At 41.8% G+C, this 15,388-nt stretch overlaps 4 protein-coding genes across 8 annotated transcripts; 2 read left to right on the forward strand and 2 right to left on the reverse strand.

Annotated features, from left to right (window-relative positions):
* The first annotated feature begins 3,483 nt into the window (after window positions 1–3,483).
* tmem221 (transmembrane protein 221) lies at window positions 3,484–7,609 on the forward strand. Its single transcript, XM_041934838.1, has 3 exons — window positions 3,484–3,983; window positions 5,520–5,605; window positions 6,469–7,609. The coding sequence occupies exons 1-3, from the start codon at window positions 3,682–3,684 to the stop codon at window positions 7,005–7,007; spliced, it is 927 nt and encodes a 308-aa protein (XP_041790772.1). The 5' UTR covers window positions 3,484–3,681; the 3' UTR covers window positions 7,008–7,609.
* Window positions 4,392–10,837, reverse strand: borcs8 (BLOC-1 related complex subunit 8). Of its 3 annotated transcripts, none has more exons than XR_006006785.1 (6): window positions 10,545–10,837; window positions 10,212–10,324; window positions 9,425–9,489; window positions 9,236–9,343; window positions 7,615–7,720; window positions 4,392–6,224 (listed from the first exon to the last, which is right to left on the reverse strand). XR_006006785.1 is itself a non-coding variant. In XM_041934843.1 (6 exons), the coding sequence occupies exons 1-5, from the start codon at window positions 10,582–10,584 to the stop codon at window positions 7,637–7,639; spliced, it is 396 nt and encodes a 131-aa protein (XP_041790777.1). In that variant the 5' UTR covers window positions 10,585–10,836; the 3' UTR covers window positions 4,393–6,224; window positions 7,615–7,636. The 3 variants fall into 3 exon arrangements, 2 of the variants coding, with proteins under 2 accessions (XP_041790777.1, XP_041790778.1); XM_041934843.1 differs by having other exon boundaries at window positions 4,393–6,224; window positions 7,615–7,706; window positions 10,545–10,836; XM_041934844.1 differs by lacking the exon at window positions 7,615–7,720 and having other exon boundaries at window positions 4,394–6,224; window positions 10,545–10,835.
* rfxank (regulatory factor X-associated ankyrin-containing protein) lies at window positions 10,251–12,958 on the forward strand. Of its 3 annotated transcripts, none has more exons than XM_041934840.1 (9): window positions 10,251–10,508; window positions 11,054–11,149; window positions 11,341–11,442; window positions 11,554–11,619; window positions 11,734–11,834; window positions 11,932–12,057; window positions 12,225–12,291; window positions 12,385–12,465; window positions 12,569–12,958. In XM_041934840.1, exons 2-9 carry the CDS (start codon window positions 11,059–11,061, stop codon window positions 12,619–12,621), a joined length of 687 nt encoding a protein of 228 aa, XP_041790774.1. In that variant the 5' UTR covers window positions 10,251–10,508; window positions 11,054–11,058; the 3' UTR covers window positions 12,622–12,958. The 3 variants fall into 3 exon arrangements, with proteins under 3 accessions (XP_041790774.1, XP_041790775.1, XP_041790773.1); XM_041934841.1 differs by having other exon boundaries at window positions 10,251–10,466; XM_041934839.1 differs by lacking the exon at window positions 10,251–10,508 and adding an exon at window positions 10,532–10,953.
* LOC121605079 (nuclear receptor 2C2-associated protein) lies at window positions 12,054–15,178 on the reverse strand. Its single transcript, XM_041934842.1, has 5 exons — window positions 15,119–15,178; window positions 14,832–14,922; window positions 14,151–14,256; window positions 13,931–13,998; window positions 12,054–13,415 (listed from the first exon to the last, which is right to left on the reverse strand). The coding sequence occupies exons 1-5, from the start codon at window positions 15,154–15,156 to the stop codon at window positions 13,293–13,295; spliced, it is 426 nt and encodes a 141-aa protein (XP_041790776.1). The 5' UTR covers window positions 15,157–15,178; the 3' UTR covers window positions 12,054–13,292.
* Window positions 15,179–15,388: the final 210 nt, after the last annotated feature.

Consider the following 15,388-nt stretch of genomic DNA (forward strand, 5'->3'; position numbering starts at 1 on the left):
CAAACTGTTCCAGCTGTATGACAGACGAGTGTAAATATTCAAAGAAAATACGACTGATAATTGTTATCACTGTGTTATGACTGACAAAATAATATTGAAGCATTATTCATATTAATAGAGACCACCTAAAGCTCCCTCTTGGACCCTCTGAGGTTCTACGACCTCATTTTGGAAACCACCGCTTCTCAGACCGGCATCGTTATTGATTTCCTCATAACGTTTTGACATTTCTTAAATGAGATCAATCCAGAGGAATTATTAAGGACTGTGGTGAGACTGAAATACTTTTGTGACACAGTTTCTTCTTTGGGATTATTACCACTTGCTGTGAGTAATGCCATTCATAAGTGTTCTTCAGGCTTCTCTTATTCAGGAGGAATTTAAATGGGCGGTTGTGTCTCTTCAGGGAGAAAATGATTGAATGATGTATAAAATGAGACTATATGGTGTTTCGATTAGAGGAGAGAGACTATGAGCTCAGGGGACACGATCACTGCCAAGTGTATGTGAATGAAACTGCGTAACCACAGAAAAAAGGCCGACTTGTGAGCCGTCGTCACAGGCTGCATGAGCAGTGACTATTTCAGAGTGATTTTCCTTTTGAGGCTGTTTGACTTGTACAATTTTAGAGGTAAACCTGGGCAATATTAAACTTTAGAGTTAGGAAAAAAGCAACATTGTGCAACAGGCCTTTGCTTCCTCTTGTTTCCCACCCTGATAATGGGGGTCTCAATCCCCAGGTTGGGGACCCTTGCCCCACAGACACATTCTCTGTTTAAATCATGCACCTGTAACTACAGGGTGCGGCATGATTTTACTGGAAACTTGCACTGAAATTATTATTTTTTCAATACAAAACAAATTTCAACATCTCATAAAACATCAGCCGTGCTCTGGCAGGAAATGTCTGATGGTAATCTTGGAGCACATCGTGTGCTTTTCAATAATGGATCTATAATTTCTTGTTGTACTGAAGTTTTATTAAATAAATAATACACATTGCAAAAAAAAAAGCGTTTTTTCATGAAAAGGATCTGCATATCATGGTGGCCTTCTGGCTCAACATTCTGCCCTTCAACCGAAGCAGGACGCTTCAAGCATATTACAGACTGCATGCGAAAGAGTCCTCTGGCGATTCACTGAATCCCTACAGATTAATTAAGTGTCATATATCTGTATGTTTAGTGTCTCAGTTTCATCAGTATAGGATCTGGTTACAGTTGCCTCTCCCCCACATCGTGGCTGAAGTCTGCTCTTGCTATGATTAGATCAGTCAAAATGCAGTCCATTTTAATTTGCTTATTAAACTGAACCCTACCTGAGGCTATGAACTGAAACTATAATTGTAATTGTGTCCACCTCCGTACATACGGAGGCCTGTGGGTTGGACAAAGTTACAGAAACACCAAATAACAGGTTGTGATGTATTACGCCGCCACAAAGTTCAATCAACAACTCTTTGATAGTCTCAACGTTCGATTGCACCACACTGTAAGGTTATTACTGTGTGCAGTCACTGTGCATATAAGATTAAAAAAACTCCCAATTTAAGCAGGAATACAACTGTTCTACACAATCTTTGTGTCTGCGTGCAGTGTGTCCAAGCTGCTGCATACTCTGCTGTAGATTTTCTGTTATTATGTGTGATTATATTAGCCATCACTCACTAGCTATCACTAATGAAAGTGAATGGTGTGGCAGAGATTAAGGAAAAAGGAGAAATTAAATGGTCAGAAAAGCCAAGACACTAATGGAAAACAGACATGCTGTCAGCTTAATAGATATATTTAGAGGTAATAACTGAATCACTGCATGAGCTGCATTATTGACTATTTTTGGGATGTGACACAATGCACTCCTAAAAATAATATAGTGAGAATTTATTAGCACAGATCATCTGTGGAAGTGTGGACAACAACTCTGTTTCTCTCTCTCTCACACACACACACACATCAACACAGTAGTGTAGACACAGAGCTATGCACGCACAAACACACACAGACTGAGATCCCCATGAGGTAGCTTAAATTGAGCATCTGATGCAATAGTTAGCAACATCCCTGCAGACTGCCACAGTCGTTACCTCCAGGATTCACCTGCGTGGGCTCCGGCAATCCGACAGAGAATAGTGCAAACCCTGTAAATACAGCGAGCGAGTCACCTGCAGCAAAGGGGAAATCATGTAATTCACCGACTGTAATTAGTGCAAGCGTAATCTTCATGCATTTCTTCAGTGAGAGCTCCGGCAAGGCAGAGACTGAGGGCTGAATTGCCATCGCTGTCGTTAAATATTACAGATAAACACGTAAGGCAAGAGCCATTAGGCAGAAAATACAAAGAGATAAATGTGCCTTTGAGAACTTTCCGTATCAAGTCCATTTTTTTTTTTCATTTTCCTGAAACTTCTCACTTCTGCTTTCGACAAGATCAGCCTCGACCCTTTTAGAGCATGTGGTGAGGCTGTCGAATTCAGAAATAGCCTCCCTGGTCAGTGTACATGTGTGAGAGCAATTGTTCACATTGTGTACTTTTATAGCTACAGTCTTATCTACATCTCAACAGAATAAAGGTTACACCTTTATCCCCTACCATACACAGACACACACACACACACACTAAACCCCAACCTCTAAGAGAACAATAAGGCCTCCACTTTAAGTATGTCAAGGTGTATGCAGTCCAGTAGTGCTGTATGTGAAGTGTATATATAGTGAACATTAATTCTGTTTAATCTGGCAGATATTAGATTTATATAACTGACTTTGTTGCATATGCACATGAAATCATGGTGTCAGTGCAGCCAATTATAAGAGAAGTGGATGCAATGAAAAAAAAAGTGCATCCCTGGTATGCGTGTGCATGTTTCCACGGCAACTAGTGAAAAGTTAATTAGATTCGGAGAGTCTGAGGAGCTGGACTAAGAATAAAAGGGGCATTCTGCAGTGAAGAGGGGTTAGCTGAGGTGGCCGCCGCTGCAAATTCCTCAAAAGTTAGCTGTAATGTACACCTGCTGTGGTCTCATTCTGCGAAGCGCAGGACAGTTTTTGCTTATTTCTTCCAGTGTGGATAATCAAACAGCCTTTTGTAATCCTTTAATCACTTTATGAGTATACCAGGCTACATTGTGGCATAAGAAGTAGGCTAATCTATCAGCCCATTGTCCTGAGGAGACATTTGAGTCATTTCAGGTGTGTTTTTCCTCTGGGGCAGGCCCTAGAAGATAATGCTCTCAATATATTTTTTATGCAATTCACTCATTATAAAGAGGATTTTTAATTATGCGCAAGTGATTTCGACGTGCATTGTTTTAGCGCCTTTTGTTCCCAGTGTTTTGTGTTGATTCAGTGAGCTCTGCCTCTCCCAGGAGCGTGTCAGCGCATTGTTCCCGAGGATCCAGGAGAAAAAGTCCATTGTTGTTGCGGAGTTTTTAATCTGGGGGGTTTAAAGCACATCACATGCTCGGACTGTGCAGCGGGGCGCTCCAGCGCAACAGGCGAGCTGCTGCAAAAAAATCCACGTTGTGGAGGAAACTGTTCATCCCGACAGGAGCGACGAAAACACTCCGCGCACGCTGCGATGCCTGCGCACTGTTCGGCTGCTTAGGGTCGCCGGAGGAGCGCGTTTGAGAGAAGGGAAAGTGTTTATTCTCTGGAGGACCCTGACTGGAGTTTTTGGACAAAAATGACGCTCAAGTACAGCCAGCGAGCGCTAATAGTTCTGTCCTTGCTGGGGGTTTTATCGGCCATCATGTCTGTTTTATCGGTCATTTTGATCTTCCAGCTTCAGGCTCAGCAGACGGCGGTTAAGGAGTCTCCCCCTTCCACCTCCTCGGTCGTGCCGGCTCATATCTGGGCCGTCCTGCTGCCGGTCTCCACGGTGCTCTCCGCCCTGTCCCTCACCCTCCACCTAAGCTCTGTGGCGGTGTGTCTCCTGCACAGCTACTTTTCAACAGAGGTCTGCAGAGGGGAGCAGGACACTGAGAGGTATTTAACCCGCATGCAACGCAGCTCTTGTGGCTGAAACACCTGAAACAGCGCCAGCCCTGCCAGTCGCTGGGTGGCATGAAGCTGCTGCTGATCCAGATTGTCCAGAAACAGATAGTTCCGGTCAGTTCTGGTAGGCCGGGTCACGTTTGAAGGCTTACACGCACCTGTGATCGCATTAAGGTTTGTTACAATACAAATCATGCAGCAAAGCAACCTTTAAAGCAATCAACTGTACGCTTTTTAAATAAGAAATAACACAATCTTTCTCTAACTAGTAAAAACTTTATTTCTAAGCAATAAAACGCACCCTGCCTCGATTCAGTACACTCAGTAGTTTAGCTGCTACAGCCTCACTCGGTCTGGTACGACCAGTATCTTAAGTGGCTGATGTTAGCAAACATTACACAGATGTGTTATGTAACAGTCATCAGCAGTTTACTTGTTGTGCTACTGTTAAACATAAGTTACATACTTCCACTTGACGTACTTGTTCAAGTGAAATGAATGACGTGATGTAATTCAACACAACAACCCTGGAATAGTAATTGTTATTTAACGGCTTAATGTTTAACTGTGGTTGACATTATGCTGGAGGGACGCTACGTCTAGTATAATCTGATTGAGAGGCTGTGGTCTGCGGTGTGCGTTTGTCTGTTTACGTAAATGAGAAATTAAAAATACTGTGTCACAACTTTCACCATAAAACACCACCTCTGTCTCAGCCTCAAATAATAATCCAGATTGAATGAATGCCTTCTAGAATTGCATTTTAAGGAAGGTAATACTTCTTTCAAGGCTACAGCACTGCATTGCATTACATCCTGCATATGCTCAGTTTTCTGGTAAGCGGTGTGCAACTCTGTTGCTGTGAGTGGAAAACAACATATAATCAGTTTAGTGTGCGTTTCTGCCTGAGCCCACACAATCTTCTTTAATTGTTCTCTGTTAACCACAGCAGATCCTGGTTGGCCATTTTGAAGTTTCATTAAAAGAAAACATAGTTTCAGAAGCATAAAAGGGCCTTCTTTCTGTGTCAGAGTGCAGAGGCCCTCGCTGCAGTGTTGTTGGTCGACCCCCACCTCTCAAACCCTACGAATCCCTTCCAAACAATGGCCTTCCTCTCATTATGCACCCAGCACACGGCCTCTAGCTGGCCCTTTCCCACGTCGGTTTACAAATCCAACAGCACACCCCAGGACCTCCCTACTGACAGAGGGGACATTCCAAGAAAATGTGAATAATAATGAGCTGTAAGAAATATCTAGTGTTTAAAGACACCCAAATAAATCACTCATCAAACGTTTTAGCATTCACAGTTCTGATATCCAAACTTATCAGGGGAATGACCAACAAATGTTTGATTGTATATCAAAAAAGGTGCAATGAACTGAAACATAAGAAATGTGTCGACACAGAAATTATGTTGCAGAAAGTTGTCTTCATTTATGCACAAATGAGAAAACTGCAATAGCAATGTTACCGTGTCAACATGCCTGAGCCATGACATTGAACATCTGACATTTGTTTCCACAGAGCAGACTGGTTTCTTCTGGACAGCAGAGCTGTGCGACATGTGGCTATTGGACTGTTCTGCCTGGGGGTTTGTGTCTATTTGGCAGGTAAGAAAAGAGTGAAACTTAAGATTTTCTTAACTTGTAAGATTCTGGATTTTCTCTTTAAGAACATGTTGCCTAATCTGACATGTACAGATGTTAAATCCTGAAATACAGGTCAGAATTGGCCACCTGTTATAGCCTTTCCTCTTCTATGTGTGTTAAGCTTGTATAATTTGCATGCAGGGTACATTTTAGTCTTCAGCTTTTCACAACAAACTCACAAAAACCTGAAAACTAGTGTCCAAACACTGGCGGTGAGGTGGATTTTCAACAACAGAGGCAAAGCCAGCACGGCTGCTTTCTCTCTGGTCCCTCCGGCGAGTCCAAGAGAACAATGCATTCTTTGAGCAGCGTCCATGACTTAAGTGTTTTTAATTCTGAACATGGCAGCGCTGCGGTGTGCTGTTCCACTCAGCGGCTTGCACTGTGGGGGTCACTGGAGGAAGTCACTCCATTGTGATGAGGAGGTGTCGCGCTTATGGCCCCCCTTCAGCCTCAATCGAGAAGTAGTAGTGCAAGGGACTGCTGAAGCAACACCTCCAACTCAGGGAGGTCACGTCACATCCCAGAGCTGTGTTTTTCTCCCGCTTCCTTTAACATTCCAGAGTCCATAGTCCTTTTCCTGGAGATAAAAATAGGACATATCGGCTAAGAACAGGTGGCCTTTTATATGACATTTCAACAACATTAAAAACATTTTTGTCAAACAAGTGCTGTGATGTGGGAACGTAATGTATGAATGTAAAGTGAACATAAAAATTAAAATAACAATTTATTAGAGTTATCTGGCCAATTACAAATGACGCAAGTAACAGATGTCACTTAGTGTTTCTGTGTGTATAAATTCTGTTTCCCCTCCTTGGCAGCTATGTCCATCTTCATGCTCCTGATATTTGAGGTGGAGACAGGCATTGCAAGCGCTTGCGTCCTCTCCTCTGGGATCTTAATCCTCCTGGTCGTGGTGATCCACTCTCTGGTCAAAGCTTCCCGTACGGCCAAGAGCTATCACAGCGACCACCTCGACACCCTCTTCCAGAACGACGGGAGCAGCAGCATACCTGTCTCCCGACACTGCGAGCTCAAAATTGGCGTGGACAAACCGCGGATGCACCGCAGCCAGTCTCACCTGCAGCATCCCGTCTCCTACCCTCACTCTAGCAACCCGAGACAGCGAGAACAGTACCAACCACAGCAGTACTCTCCGGCTGGAGGTTCCCAGGGCCACGCTAGCGATAAAGACGGCTACAGCAGTGGCGGCAGTTGTCCCCGAATGCACAGGACCCTGTCGACTGAATCTGGTTTACTGCAGGCCCAGGCTAAACCCTGGAATGGGGTCAACAATGAGATGAGGAGCGTCCTCGCGCGCAAGTCGGGGATTTCCGCAAAAGACTCTACTCTTGTGTGACATGAAGGAAGCTGAGCTCATGACTGGGGGACTGCGAACAAGTGTCATCTCAAACAGATATAGAACTGTCAGTTTGCACCTTTAAGCTCATCAGGTTTATCCTGACTGACTGCAGACAACATGGGACAGAGATTGAAAAACATACCCAAGTGTTCACTTCTATCAACTGATTTCTCCTGTTCAGATTATAAAGCATTTTCTATTTGATTCGAACATAATGGGCACAACTTTTGTATCATTTGTAGTATTTTGTATGAATGAACTTGATTTAATTGCCCAAGTATCAATCATGCAAAACTTCTAGCTTTCATTGTAATAATGTAAATACTTTATTCTGCTGTACATGGTGGCATTTTGCCAAATATTTGTGCCCAATGTGCAGATGTGTTTTGTTATGTGTTGGTCAAAATCATTTCATATCAACTTTAAATGAATTAATTTGAGAAAACATAATTCAGTTTTAAAGTAGCATGTTTTCTGATGCCTAAGTTAAACATTAAAACATGTTCACAAAAAGCTGTTAACTTTAAATGTCATTCAAATGCACATTTCAATCATTTCTGAAACAGATCGTTGTGATTATATCACGTCTGGACAAACTACTAACCTTGGACACCTCAGTCCAGAGGTTATGAGGAAGTGGGTGGGGCATGTGGAGCAGAGACAAGGGGACTGGGAGAGGGGGTCACATCACGTAAGCTCCATGCAGGTGTCAGTGGGAAACAAAAAACAGCACAGACAAATAAAATGGAAAACATGAATCTCCCATTAACTACAAAGATTTCAGAACAGGCCTTCTTAATATTTTGCAGTTATTGGGGGAATCAAGTGGCAGAAACTGAAAGGAAAAAGTTCAATTAGCCTGATTTCAAAACATTGAAATTAAAATCTGATCTGGATTTTCATTTAAATAAATGTCTGTCATGGCTTGCTGGTGAAAGTATTGCAATATTTCTATATTTGCAGTATTATGAACTGGGTGGTGGCCTAGAAATTCATGGAAAAATTCTGTAGTATTGTAACTGTTAATACAAGCCAGACAGTTCCTGCTGCTGCGGCTTCACATTAAAAGCATTTAAACTGGCAAAACCGAGTTGACTTTTATTCTGAAGCAGTCACATGAAATGCAATGTATTTGCCAGTGAGCTTTGCACTTTGAGTCTACAAAACAAGATATCGGTCCTATTCAGCATTTGTTAACAGTGGATCAGTTTGAACTGTTGCAGGGAGTAATGGAACAAGAAGGAGCAGCCACAGTGAGCTGTTAGATGAAGAGCTGCAGGCGGCAGGCTGCACACCTCCAACTTCTCAGTGAGGTAAACAGCTCCTTTCAGTTTCCCTTTGCCCTGCTGTCCACAGACTGGGGCCATGTGCAGTATAAAATCAGATCACGGTTGCTCACAGGATGATGGAAAAAAGGCCAATAATAGCCAAATTTCTTTATCAATACATCAACAGTTTTGCTGCTCCTGACATTCTGTGACCTGTAGTATTAAACCACATTTGCTGTTATTACCAGTAACTACAGGTGTCACCAAATCAAGCAGGACTAAAGTCTTTGAGATTGCCACTTCAACTGATACAACTTATCATAAATAAGGGATTAAATAAAAACAGACACAAAGCTTATACATAAGCAAAGGTATGATATGGATCAAAACATGAATACAAACTGGATAAATGGATGTCCAGGGGTGGGTGTTGTGGACAAAAAAGTGACACCCTATGATACCCTGGCTTGTTTTGATATTGACAATAATTATGCCAATAACATATAGTGAGAAACACCCTTATGTTACCCTGATGCATTGAGATTTGCAATAAATGTTTCCACATTTGAAATATTGAGCTACAGTGCTAAAAGGCTTATACTCTGAAGAAGCTATAAGCATGTCTCTATTATGGAAGAGTCAAGTGAGCTAACAGCACTGGGAAGTAACTGACTGAGCAGCTCGAGAAATGACGGTCTATGTCTAAATTGACACATTCTGCTGTTTTTTTAAGTGGTTTTCCTCTCTTTTTCTTTATGGAAATGTTAAAGAAACAGACACTAGCCAAACAAAGTACAGCAAAGGGGCAAGGACCAGAAAACACTGATGCTCTTATCTAATGAATAGACGAATAATAAGAGCATTAATGCCAAGGGGGTAAAAAAAGATTTAGCAATGCAGGATGGCATTATGGATATGTTAGTGTGACATCATTAAAATTCCACTACTGCCTCCTACCTGCGTCCTTGAGAGCTGCTAATCTGTTCCTTCATGCTGATGGCTTGACGGAGGAGGCTGTCAATGTTTTTGAAATACATGCTGCTGTTCGTCATGCTCTTCACGGCACTGCAAAAACCAACAGACCAACAGAAGTGTTACCAGTCATGACAGCAGGGCAGTGCAAATATGCAGGCCAACGCTTCTCACCTGCATGCATACTCTACAGTGTAGATGGCTCCTTGACTCTGCTCCTCCCAGCTCTGCATGTCTGTCTGTGGGAGTAATGACAGAAAATACAACCATTAAATATTCAGGAGAAAAAGCATGTTTTACCACCACCAACACACGAGCAGCCGATCTCCACGGCTGATGCTATGCCTTCTAATTTTAAAGTGGATAATAACTTCAAGAACAAACAGAAAGACTACCAAGGCTTGAAAAGAAGTCAGAAAGTAATAACAGAAACTAAAGCAATAAAATAAGGGACAATACAGGCTCCACCAGAATCTACACCTACACTAATTAATCTACATAACTCTGTATTTACTGAAATAGCAGGGACATACAAATGATGTCATCTAAAGATACAAAGAGGTGCAGGGGAACAGACTTTGGAGGGTTGTGTTATTTAACATGTTCATTATTATGAGTCCATATGAACCACCCTCTGTTTTGTAGCATTAGCAGCTTTGTGAGTGTAAATGCTCTGACAGAATAATGACGTCAACTTTTGTAATTTTTCCTGACATATGAAGAATTTTATCGAGAATAATATGATCACGTCTTCAAATAGTCTCGATGTTTTAGCTGACAGGTCAGGGACAGTTACCTTTTCAGGGCTTTACGAAGAAAACTGGACTTGCGTAACACTGTTTCTAAATACAATTATTCCGGTGTGGTTACTGGAATAAAACTGCATTTGTCGTTTTTTACGATGATTTTCCTTAATGTGCAAGCTGTTTCTCATTCCGGTATATGTCACAGGTTGAATTACCTTGTGCTGCACCAGCTCAGGCAGGGACCTTCTGACGTGTTCCTGCAGTCTGTAGAGAGCCACTGACGGCTCGTTAGCCAGGACGTACATGCTCTCCGTGAATTTATCAGACACTGCAAAATCAAAGAAGCACAGACAAATGCATAAAATCCACGACCTGTGTTAGTAAGAGACCGGAGAACAGCCAGCAGCACGGGACATGGACAAACGACGATGTAAACACGGTGCTAGCATAGCATTAGCTTAGCGGCTAAGGTGAGCTAACAGCTACGAGCTTAGTAGCAACGAAATAATGAGGTAAGTTTTATGCTTATTTATTGAGCTAATGCTTACCTCGTCTGACCTTCAGTTGCATCTCCTGGTCCTCCATCATGAAAGGTGGCTAAACTGATAACACAATGCAGCTGTACGCGAGTTATGTCAGCTGATTTCGTACTTCTTCCGTATTTTTGTTGTCGTGTGCGACACGACAATGTTCCGGACTGAAATTCCGCTCATTAAAAACAGTTCTTCCTTCGAAGAGTACCAAATGCCGTGATACGTTACGCGGGTTGAGTCAAACGTGTTTTCATTTCTTTTCGTGAAAATATCTGATTTATTAAATAGCCAATCAGCTACGCGATTAGTAATGTATCTCGGTACACTTCGATGCCAAGCAAGATCCATCGTGTGATCTGAAATAATTTACTTTCAGTTTTCCCAAAAGGAAGTTAGCGCAAATTAGACTGTGAGGCTGGATGTGGTGAGTGGACAGTGTAATTAGCTTTCTAAACTAATTTTTGCTACTTTTTCTTAAGCCGGTACCGCATCGTTTAGTAGTTGATGTCTTGCTTTTATTGCAGTGATCATGGAGGCCGAAGATGTGGTAGATGGCCAAAATATTCAGTCATCTAACGCTAATGTTTGTCCTTCCGAGCCCAGGGATGAGAGGTCCAATGGTACCCGTGCCTTTTATTTTTATTCTTTCAATACAAGCTTCCGATTTACGATCAGTTTCTTCACATAATGCATCTTTTTCCTGCAACGTCTGGAATCACCCGATGTTTGCAGCTTTAAAATAATTAAACAGTGAATATCTTGCTTCCACTGGCATGGCTGTGATTCGTCTGATTGGGCCATTCTTCTCCAGAGAACATGGATGTGGATGAAGAGGGTTTGTTCAAACACTCCACCACTCTGACCAACAAGCAGCGTGGGAATGAGGTTACAGTACGTCCAGCAACATTAGACTGTAAGTACTTGCACACATGCTCTGATGGCAAAGAACTGCTAGCAAAATGGTGTGTTTGACAAGCAATCATGGTATTTTCATGTGAGGTTATTAAGACTTTATTTCCATCAGCTCTTTCCATACACCAGTTGGCAGCGCAAGGTGAGGTTTCACAAGTGGCTGCACACCTGAGTAAAGGTGAGCGACCTGGATGTCACTGTCAGACACAGAGCAGTGTAACACAATGGCCATTTTCTCTAGCGTTAAATGCCAAATTCCCTCTGATGAGCTGTGACCTGTTTTATATTGCAGACAGCTCCCTGCTCAGCAAGCAGGATGAACGGGGCTTTACGCCCCTCATGTGGGCAGCAGCGTTCGGAGAGAAAGCAATGGTGGATTTTCTCCTGGAAAAGGTTAGAAACAAGCGACGGCTGTCCGGAAGAGACTTTCACCCATCATTCAGACAGAATGCACTGATCTCACTGATGTTTATGGGATTTTTGTTTTCAGGGTGCAGATCCCAAAACAATTGCGAGGGAGCGAGAGAGTGCCCTGACTCTGGCCAGCTCCGGAGGCTATGTGGACATCGTGGAGTCTCTTCTCAAACATGGAGTAGACATTGACACTTATGACTGGGTACATAAGGACTTTATCTCAGACATGTCATCACAAATCCACTACAATTATTAGTTATGGCAAGGCAACACATTATTAAAATAAGCAAAAATGTCCATTAAACACAGAAGTATAACTACAATGTGATGTGTTTTGTTTTTAATGAACCCTCTTGTGTTTTATCTCAGAATGGTGGGACTCCTCTTCTTTATGCTGTACGAGGGAACCACATCAAATGTGTAGAAGCACTCTTAGGTACAATGCATGCCTATATTGTAAAGTCGTGACAAATTCTACCGGCTTCTGTTTGAATGCTTTAATAATTGCCATTACTGTACTTTCTTGCAGCCAACGGGGCAGACATGACCATTGAGTCTGATTCTGGTTACAGTCCAATGGCCTTAGCTGTTGCCCTTGGACACAAAAAGAGTACGTATTGTCTTCTTATATCCAATAAATGTGTTATCTTTTTACAAGAGGCTACTGGAAAAATGCTTTGCAGAATTAACACTTCCATTTCTTTTGTTTCCAGTTCAAAAAGTGTTGGAGGACCATATTCTGAAACTCTACAAGTCGCCAACATGACACGAGTTAAAGTGTATTAATGCATTCTGACACTGTTGATCACAGATCTACAACCGGCCATCATCTGTGGTGAGACGATGGAGACCTCTGTCACGATAACAAGTCATTGTAATAGACGAGTGCATATGCAGATACATTTACACTGAGTAAAATGCATTTGCCATTTTATAAACAGTTTATTCCATTTGTATGCATTGCTTTGTATGCATTACAGTGTTCTGAAACTTTATACAAGCTAGGACTAAAATGTGATGGTTGTGTACAGTGGAATTATTTTGTTTGGCTGAAGGGCAGCAAAAAAGGACTGTAAACATGTTTTAATAAAAATGTATTTTTACACTGTGTGTTCCACTGGAATGGCGCTTCAACTCAGAGGCACAATCTGACTATCAAGAGTGTGACAAAAATGATCAAAATCATACAAAACCCATTAAATCTGCAATTAAAAAATTAAGATTCAGACTTCATGCCAAGCCTTCTGTGTTTAAGTGATCATGGGTGAGATGGCTTGACAGATCCCTGAAAGCGTCCATACCAAAAAAGGCCACATTCATATCAGTTCATGAGGTGGCAGTACAGATGACATGTTTCCCAAGTGCCACCACACCATCCTGCACCCGATACTTTACTCGGGTCATTTCCTCTCTCATGAGTGCATTAAAAAAAAGTGGTCATGAGGCTTTCTCCCCCAGGACGTCCAAGGAATAAACAATTATTCTCCCAAAAAAGTCGGCACTATTCTCAAACATTATTTTTACTTTGTCCACTGCAGGGGCCTCCTGTATGGGAAAGCTGTGGGTGTGGAGTTAAGAACGAGATAAGCGTGGTAATAATGAAAAGCATTTCCAGGAAAATATTGTCTGATACTTATTATGAACCGTCCAGATAGCGGTAACAGGAAACACACTGTTCCTAAAGTGACAGGTGCAGCCTCAGCTGCTGCAGACTGTAACTTCTTGTTTTAAAGCAGAATTGCTTTGTTCCTTTAACTATGTGTGATCAAATATCAATACTTCTCTGATAAGTAGTTTTGTTCATCCTAAAGATTATTTACTGTACACATCATTGGTTGCAAATTATATCTAATGCATTCAAATAAAAGGTTAAATGTAACATTTATAGCTACCTAGATAGTTACTGGTAAATAATGATGTGTTGTTGAAACTATAAGGTTATTCATTTTTTATATTTTCTCCCCTGTTTGGCATTGAACTTTGAAAAAAAATCCTTCACAGGATTGGTCTAATTTTTGCAGCAGCATAGCTTGTTATCAATGAAATCTCTGCTGCATAGCAAGACTGAAGGATATCTGAAGAGAGTTGTTGTCCTCTGGATAAAAATGGCTGATCGCTGTAAAGTCTCCCTCTTTCGGGCAACCTGCAGAAAGCACAAGGGAAAAATAATTTATCTTGTCACACCTAATGTCTTTGCCGTTACGAAACACTCAAATGTGAAGGTGATGGATAATCACATCAGGAAATCATTTAGGAAGAGGCTTAAAGCTAGAAAATGTAGTTTCTGGGTTTTACCTTCTAGTCTGCATGTTTTTGCTGAGAAGCCTCCCTGGAACTGGAGCCTTAACTCTGACACCTTAACAGACTGGGGGAACTCCAGCAACACCCACTGACATTCACCCTGTCAAAAGATAGTGATTCAATGTGACACGAGCAGCACTACTAAGGTGCCCGTAGGAAGTCTTTGAGTATAGATGTTTATCTCTACATCATACCGCATAGCAATTGTGAGTGGGTTGTGAGTTTCTAGCATATTCACACTGGAAAACAAAATAAATGTGTCTCAAAGCAGTCAGCATGCACACTTAAGACACTTTTCAAGACTTCTTGAAATCTTATTTTTGAGTACTGATGTACACTCTCCTCCCACAATGCAATAAACAAACATGGAGCTGCTCACATCTGCAAAATGTTAAAAACGAATCGTGGATGGCGGTGAAAGAGATTCATGAACATCAAACTAAAGATAACTATGACATTTCCAGAGAAAACTTTCAGGTCTTGTGGTGGAGCTTAAGCATAGACTGTATGAGTTCACTCTAAAGGGGCAGTTTGAGTATTCTTATTGCCTAACATAAAACGAGGTAGCTTTGTTGATTCCTTGTTTATTAACTGCAAGAACAGAATACTAAGGACATAGTATATTGTGTATACAGTAAACAGCAGCATGGCATTGGGATGAAGCTGTTGTTTTACCTGGTCTGAGTTCCAGCATGTCTCTTCATTGCAGTCAAACATGTACTTCTTGCCATACTGCTTAACATCTCTGTTTAGTACTGAACTCACCCTGAAATTGGATTGACAAAATTAGATTAGCTTACACGTCTACAAGCTAACAGAGGTTTACCTTAAATAACAGAGAGCAGAACATGTGTCACTTACGAGTAGTTTTGTACAAACGACACAGTCGTTCAAACATGACAGCTAAGTCCACTGGCTATGTCTTCATGAATAATAGTCATTCTTTTACAGTTTTTCTTTACCTGCTTTGAATTTCGCTGCAAATCAATGAGGACGCCATGTCGGAATTTCAGACGCTACCGTAAAGCAATGCGTCAATGCGCTGCTTTTTTTTCTTTTTACGACAGTGACGTCCTCGGGTCGCGGTTTCTCTTTCCCGCCGCTAGATGGAAGTCGCGTTACGTTAAACCGTTGAAAGGGAATGTCTGATGCTTCAACTGCAGGTAAAGTCTTCATCTACATGTAACGGTCCCGGCGGCTCAAAATGAATAATTAAGAACATGAAACATTAA

The sequence above is a fragment of the Chelmon rostratus genome, chromosome 4 (genome assembly GCF_017976325.1).
Source record: "Chelmon rostratus isolate fCheRos1 chromosome 4, fCheRos1.pri, whole genome shotgun sequence".
NCBI lineage: Eukaryota > Metazoa > Chordata > Actinopteri > Chaetodontiformes > Chaetodontidae > Chelmon > Chelmon rostratus.